This window comes from Eulemur rufifrons, chromosome 6 (genome assembly GCF_041146395.1).
Source record: "Eulemur rufifrons isolate Redbay chromosome 6, OSU_ERuf_1, whole genome shotgun sequence".
NCBI classification, from domain to species: Eukaryota; Metazoa; Chordata; class Mammalia; order Primates; family Lemuridae; genus Eulemur; species Eulemur rufifrons.
Window position 1 is genome coordinate 101,023,624 of NC_090988.1, and position 7,098 is coordinate 101,030,721.

The window sequence follows — 7,098 nt, forward strand, 5'->3', positions numbered from 1 at the left end:
CAATAGCTGGCTCCTCAACTATGCTATTGAGCACCAGGTGTGCACAAGTGAGCACAGGTCATGACTGTTGAGAAAGAGAAGAGGTTCTCCACCTGCCTCACCTGGGAAAGGTGCGACTGAGCTGGGGCCAGGGTCCTGGGATGGATATCAGGACACCTGTGTGCCATAGTACACCCCAGACTCGTCTGCCCTGGGCCCTGAATACCAGTGCTTGAATCAGGGCAGAGACAGCCCTGCAAAGGCACTAGGGAGCCATGGAAGAAGTTAGAGCTGGGCTAATGTGACCAGGAGCTGCTTAAACCCCAGGCAGGGAAAGCTGGGCTCAGGCCAGTGATGTTGGCAATGCAGGCAGAGCTGTGGGGCAGGGCCCTGGAACCTAAAGGCCTGGGAGAGCTCCAGGCCAACTGTGCCACCGCTGGAGGTGGGCCCCAAGCACTCCCACCCAGGCCTGTTCCTCCAGGAAGCACTTGCCAGGGAATGGCCCATCGTCCCTCTGGGCCTGGGCTGGGCCTGGGACGATCCCACTCCGACCCTCCACCCACTCTCTGGGGCAGGATCTGGGTGGCTCTCCTCAGGTCTGGCTGTGGGGAGGGCACAACCTGGGTCCCCTTCCAGCCCAAGACAGAGGTTGAGCATAGCCAGTGGACGGGTCTTTACTGAGCGCCTGCTGTATGCTGGGTCCTCCTCCAGGCCCTCGTGAGAGGGGCGAACAGTGAGTGTGGAGGCCCCCGTGCTGCCAAGGGGAGGGAGGGTGTCTCTGCAGGTGTGGCCAGGAAGGTGCCCGGCATTGGTCCTGGTCCCCCCAATGTCCATGGCTGGGACTACCACAGAGTCGGGCACCTGCTGCTCTCTTCGTCTTATTGTTCCTAAGAACAGTGACCACGGCAGTCAGGCCAGCAGGCTCCGTCCACAGGGGGGCACCGGCCCTACTGCACAGATGCGCAGAGTGACCGGCTGGGGCGGTTGCTGATGGGGCCACCAGCCTCCAGGGCACCCGGGGGGACGCTGAGCCCCTGCTCACCGCTCACGCCCACCGCCAATGCCAATGCAGCTCTGAGCAGAGGTCCTGGGAGTGGCCCTGTGGCATGCTGCCAAAGGCTGAGGACTGCCCGTGTCCCCACGCCGACACACACACACAGACACCCATAACACACAGACACACATGGACATAGACACAGGCACACACACAGAGACACACTACTACAAACATGCGCAGACGTGTGAACACACGCGGACACAGAGACACACGCAGGATTTGCGCACCGTCTGCAGCCCCTGGGCTGGGTGCTCAGATGCCCCTCGCACCAGGTCTTGGCAGTCCTCCTCTGAGCGTCCCCCAGCCTCTCCCCCCACCAACCCTCCTCCACTCTACCCTGCTGGGGCTCCCTTGGGCCCTCAGGAAAAGCCCAGAGAGATCAAGGCCCCAGGGCAGTCTCAGCTCTGCACCTGCCCCCACCTCCCACCTGTGCCCACAGGTGCCCAGGCCCAGAACATTCTCTGCTTCTGCTTTGAGACCCTCCTTCCAGGACCAGCCAAGGGCCACCACCTCCCCAGAGCAAGTAGCAACCCCTCCTCAGCACTAGGGCACCAAATGTGTGCTTCCCTGTGGCCAACCCTGGCCTCAGTTTCCCCATTTGACACTCTGAGGCAAAGAGCCCTCAGAGTCCCTGGTTTGGTCTGGGAGAGCCCTGCTTGGCCACCACACATGTGGCCTGGGTGGTCTGGGTTGGGGGTGGCCAGGGGCTGACACAGGTGAGTGTGTGCGTCCGTGTGTGAGGAGCTGAGTACTGGGTGGCCAGGGTCACGTTAAGTGTGGCGTGCCGAGGGCACCAGGAGAGGAGGGCTGCAGCCCACTCTGGTGTCGGGAGGCTGAGCCCAGGGCCCGCCCACACAGGCGCGACCGGGAAGCAGGTGAGTGGAGGGTCGCAGGCAGCTCTTGGGACCTCTGAGGTCCCCCCAGTGGGTCCCCTCGTGTGTACGAGGCGGGAGTGTCCACGAGCCCCTGTGGGTGCAGGTAGGGGGAGGGGTGCCGCGGGCCCTGAGCGGCTGGAGGGCGCCCGTGAAGGAGGGGCAGCCCCGGCCGTCCAGCCCATGCCGCCCCCTCCGGCAGGATGGACCCCTTCGAGGACACGCTGCGGCGGCTGCGGGAGGCCTTCAACGCAGGGCGCACGCGGCCGGCCGAGTTCCGGGCTGCGCAGCTCAGGGCCCTGGGCCGCTTCCTTCAAGACAACAGGCAGCTTCTGCAGGACGCGCTGGCCCAGGACCTGCACAAGGTGGGCTGGGGCGGGGGTGACTCCAGCCAGGGGCTGCTGGTGTCCTTCCCAGGGAGAGGCTGCACCCTCTGTGGTGTCCCTGTCCTCCCCGAGGAGGTCTGTGCCCCCCAAGGTGACTGGCTGTGTGCCCAATTTTATTTCTATGTATTTAACACACCCTTCCCTGGCATGTGGTATGTGACAGGCATCTTACATTAACTCATGGACACCCACAGCCTTCCTGTGAGGCAGGTTTGATGACCCCGTGTTGCAAATGGGGAAACTGAGGCATTCAGGGGTTCAATCACTTGCCTGAGGTCACACGGCCAGGAAGTGGCAGATCAGAATTGCAGCCTGGCTCTAGGGCCCAGCTCCTGGCCCGTGTGCAGCTCCCATAGGACCACTGTGCCACCACAGGGACTATCTCTATGCCCCGGGGTTGGGGGGAGACCCTTCCTGCCCAGCCCTGGCCTGACCTCCCCAAACCCCCTTTGCTGCAGTCCGCCTTTGACTCGGACATATCTGAGCTCATCCTCTGCGAGAACGAGGTGGACCTGGCCCTCAGGAACCTGCAGGCTTGGATGAAGGACGAGCCAGCTGCCACAAACTTGGTGAGCCCCGCTGGGGCAGAGGCTTCAGCCCAGGCCCCTTCCTGCCCCGAGCCCCAGCGAGTGGCTGCTCGCTCAAGACCTCATCTTCTCCTTCTGGACTCCATCGCGCGGGGAACTGGGGGCCCCGGCGTGCGGGGGTGGGTTCTGGGGTGGTCGTTGGCGGAGCCTCATCGTGTGCCCTGCGCCCCAGCTCACGAAGCTGGACTCGGCCTTCATCCGGAAGGAGCCCTTCGGCCTGGTGCTCATCATCGCGCCCTGGAACTACCCCCTGAACCTGACGCTGGTGCCCCTGGTGGGCGCCCTCGCTGCAGGTGAGGAGACGCTCCTGGAACCCACGCTGTCCTGGCCCAATCACCCTTCCCAAACAGCGCCTGCAGAATCCTCGCATGTGGTGCCTCCAAGTTCATCCCCGGGTGGGTGGGGGGCTCGGCCGCCCCCCACGACTTCCCCACCTGCCCTTGCAGGGAACTGCGTTGTGCTAAAGCCATCAGAAATCAGCAAGGCTGCAGAGAAGGTCCTGGCTGAGGTGCTGCCCCGGTACCTGGACCAGGTGAGGGTGACCCTGCCCTAGCAGCACCCAGCATCCCCACACCGCTGCCCTGCCAGCCGAGGAGGACCCCCTGGCCCGGGTCTGCCCCTGAGCCACCTGTCCTGTCTTGCAGAGCTGCTTTGCCGTGGTGCTGGGTGGGCCCCAGGAGACCGAGCAGCTGCTGGAGCACAAATTTGACTACATCCTCTTCACGGGTGAGGGCAGCCCTGCCAGGTCCTGTGGGAAGGGGACAGCAGGGAACACAGTGGGGGGGACTGTGGAGGGAGGAGGCCGTGGCTGGTGGTGGGAGGCGTATAGAGAGCTTGAGGTGTCACGGATGGCACCTGTCCTGGGCAGGCCAGGCCTGGGCAGTCTTGGAGACACGGGATCCTGGGGTGGCTGGGCCAGAGGCGGGTCCCAGTGGTGAGGCAGGGTCAGCCCGGAGAGGTGAGTGGGGCAGGACGTGGCTTGTGAGGGTCTCTGTGGAAAGGGAGGGGCAGGAGTCAGTTGCCTGGACAATCTGATCGAGGCTGACCATGTACCTGGGGAGCGCTGGGATAGGCAGATGGTCACGGTCACTGCTGACCCCACCGCCTCTCCAGGAGGCGCAGGGCCCCCAGGCCCAGGCCATCCCACCTGGTCCAGGTGACTGAAAGGCCACTCTGGTTTCTTTCCATGCCCAGGGAGCCCTCGTGTGGGCAGGATCGTCATGACCGCTGCCGCCAAGCACCTGACACCCGTCACTCTGGAGCTCGGGGGCAAGAACCCCTGCTACGTGGATGACAACTGCGACCCCCAGACCGTGGCCAACCGCGTGGCCTGGTTCCGCTACTTCAACGCCGGCCAGACCTGCGTGGCCCCGGACTACATCCTGTGCAGCCCTGAGACCCAGGAGCGCCTGCTGCCCGCCCTGCAGAGCACCATCACCCGTTTCTACGGCGACGACCCCCAGAGCTCCCCAAACCTGGGCCGCATCATCAACCAGAAGCAGTTCCAGCGGCTCCGGGCACTGCTGCGCTGTGGCCGTGTGGCCATCGGTGGCCAGAGCGACGAGAGCCAGCGCTACATCGGTGGGTCCCACTCGCCCCGCCACAGCCCACCCGGGCTGAGACCCTTCCACGCTGGAGGGGCCACAGCTGGGCCACGAGCCTGGGCCGGCGCCTGAAACCTCAGCCCCTCCGCCAGAGCCCGGCCCTGAGCCCCGGCTCCCGGTGCCACGATCCCCAGACGCTACGCTCCCGTGGCTGCGGTTCTCAGCCTGGGACGCTACGACCCCAGACTCAGTTCCCACAGCTCTGGACTCCTAAGCTCACACCCCAGGGCTCCAGGGCTCCAGAGTTTAGCTAAGGTCCTAAACCCCTGTCCCACCATCTCTGTCCCACGAGGCCGTGACACCACAGTCCGTGGGCCCACCATGCCCAGGTTCTAAACTCCAACGGCCCCCTCCTGAGCCCCACAGTCTCCTGGGCCCGTGCGGCCCAGCAGCTCACGGTGACGCTGTGGCTTCAACATTCTGGGTACTGTCACCTTGGACTCTGTGGTTCTAAGATCCTGTCACCCGTGACTGTGAGACGGAGGTTGGGGGATTCTCTGGGCCCCGTAGGCCGGGGCGGCTGGGGAACGCCCTACGGTCCCTTGTCAGGGTCTCTGGGGGACTTTCTTCCCCAGAACACCCCGAAGCCGGGAGTCCTGGGAAGTCAGGCCCCCCAGGATTCCAGGGGGAGGTCGTGTCCTAGCCCTGGCCCGGGCGCTGAGCCGGCCCTGTGCCCGCAGCACCCACAGTGCTGGTGGACGTGCAGGAGACGGAGCCGGTGATGCAGGAGGAGATCTTCGGGCCCATCCTGCCCATCATGAGCGTGCGGAGCCTGGACGAGGCCATCGACTTCATCAACCGGCGGGAGAAGCCCCTGGCCCTGTACGCGTTCTCCAACAGCAGCCAGGTGGGCTCGGCACACTGGGGGGAACAGGGGGCTAAAAGGGACACACTGGCCACCCCCCTTTCGCAGCCCTTCTTGGAGGGCTTTAAGACAGCAGATGCCTCAAGTGCGACTATAATCCAGGTCACGTGGTACCACTGCATCCTGCGCAGGGTGCCTGCAGAGGGGACTCAGGCAGGGTCAAATCCTGCCAGGTGTGTGGCCGGCCAGCCATCTGTCCAGGACACCTGGAGGAAGAGGTGCCCTTTTCCATCTGGACTGTCCAGAGGGCTCCCTTTCCCTGGCTGTGCAAAAGTTACATGGGCAAGCAGAGCCCTGTATGGGGTTGGGGGACAGGGCAGAGCTGGGCAGAGCCAGGCTGGTCGTGGTCGGGCCTGAGTGCTATAGCGCAGTGTCCTAACCTTACTGCCATGTCTCAAGGCCAGGGCCTTCCTCCATCTCTGCATCACGGAGGTCAGGAGCACCACGGCACCCTAAACATCACTGAGAAGGCGCCGTCCCCTAGGAAGTGCTTGGTGGGGAGATGATAGCTCAGTAGAGGGTGGAGAAGGGGCAGCCATCGAAGATGCTGGGGCCCCTCTGCCTTCCCCGTGGAAGGGTCGGGCTCAAACCCTCTTCCTGGGTGATTGGAGCCCACTATCCTCTTCCTCCCCCAGGTAGTGAACCAGATGCTGGAACGGACCAGCAGTGGCAATTTTGGTGGCAATGAGGGCTTCGTGTACATGACACTGCCGTCCCTGCCGCTGGGGGGAGTGGGTGAGTCCCTGTCCTCCTCCACCCTGTCCAGCCCCCACCCCCAGGGAAGCTTGGGTTTAGTACCCCAGACCCAGGAAGTCCCTTCACTCACTGCTCAACCTCCATCCAGGTCCTGGGCCTCTCAAGGCCTCAGTTTCCCTATGTGTACAATGGCTCTTGTAAGGGCTTGGCTCTCTCTGAGCCTCCTGCCAGCTGTGGGCTCCTGGTCCGGGCAGTGGGCTGCTGCTGAGGCCGGCGCGCAGGGCTGGGTGGGCTGCCCGGCCTCAGGCCCTCACTGCCTGTGCCCACACAGGCAACAGCGGCATGGGCAGGTACCATGGCAAGTTCTCTTTCGACACCTTCTCCCACCACCGCGCCTGCCTGCTCTCCCACATGGGCCTGGAGCAGCTCAACGAAATCCGCTACCCACCCTACTCTGCCTGGACCCAGCGGATTGTAAGGTGGGCCTTGGGCTCCCGGAGCTGCACCCTGCTGTGAGCATCACCTCCTCACAGCCCCTCCAGACCCCAGACCCTCAGGGCCTCGGACTGGTGGAGCAGAGTCACATGAAGGGAGCTGGGAGGCCACGGAGTGTGACCTGTGTCCCCATCACCCCACCCTTCCCAATTCCAGCCCTCTGCTCTCTTGATCGCGGCTGGTAGGCCCAGTCCTGGAGGCAGTGTCACCCAGACACTGAACAAAGGCGGTGCCTGCCTGTTTCAATCTGGCAACACCAAGCTGTGCAGAGCCTTGTGCCCCTCTGTCCTCCAGCTCCCCCACCCCCTCTGCTCCACCCGGCTCCCTGCCGCTGCCTTCCCAGGGACCCTCCCACACCCATGGGGTCTCTGCAGCCCCCTCGGGCTCCCACGGCGGCCCCATCCACCCGGAAAGCTTGGGTTTGCACCACTCCACTGCTGCAGCTTTACGGGGTGCCCGTGGGCAAGTCCCTTAACTTCTCCAAGCCTCAGTTTCCCTATGTGAAAGTTTCTGGAACCAAAATGGAGTCGCTTAGGTCACATGCTAACAAAACGGAG

General features: G+C 64.0%; 1 protein-coding gene across 3 annotated transcripts; it reads left to right on the top strand.

The window, feature by feature from the left end:
* The first annotated feature begins 2,111 nt into the window (after positions 1–2,111).
* Positions 2,112–6,562, top strand: LOC138384673 (aldehyde dehydrogenase family 3 member B2). 3 transcript variants are annotated; one of them, XM_069470307.1, is made up of 8 exons: positions 2,112–2,273; positions 2,753–2,863; positions 3,054–3,174; positions 3,328–3,413; positions 4,345–4,462; positions 5,166–5,332; positions 5,986–6,085; positions 6,378–6,562. In XM_069470307.1, exons 1-8 carry the CDS (start codon positions 2,112–2,114, stop codon positions 6,560–6,562), a joined length of 1,050 nt encoding a protein of 349 aa, XP_069326408.1. The 3 variants fall into 3 exon arrangements, with proteins under 3 accessions (XP_069326408.1, XP_069326407.1, XP_069326406.1); XM_069470306.1 differs by lacking the exon at positions 2,753–2,863 and adding an exon at positions 3,526–3,607 and having other exon boundaries at positions 4,076–4,462; XM_069470305.1 differs by lacking the exon at positions 2,112–2,273 and adding an exon at positions 3,526–3,607 and having other exon boundaries at positions 2,819–2,863; positions 4,076–4,462.
* Positions 6,563–7,098: the final 536 nt, after the last annotated feature.

Excerpts from the sequence above, each read along its gene's own strand:
- LOC138384673 (XM_069470306.1), top strand. The coding sequence starts at position 2,112 with ATGGACCCCTTCGAGGACACGCTGCGGCGGCTGCGGGAGGCCTTCAAC. Across the intron at positions 3,414-3,525 it reads TGCCCCGGTACCTGGACCAG|AGCTGCTTTGCCGTGGTGCT; the intron begins GTGAGGGTGACC and ends CCTGTCTTGCAG. Across the intron at positions 4,463-5,165 it reads CGAGAGCCAGCGCTACATCG|CACCCACAGTGCTGGTGGAC; the intron begins GTGGGTCCCACT and ends CTGTGCCCGCAG.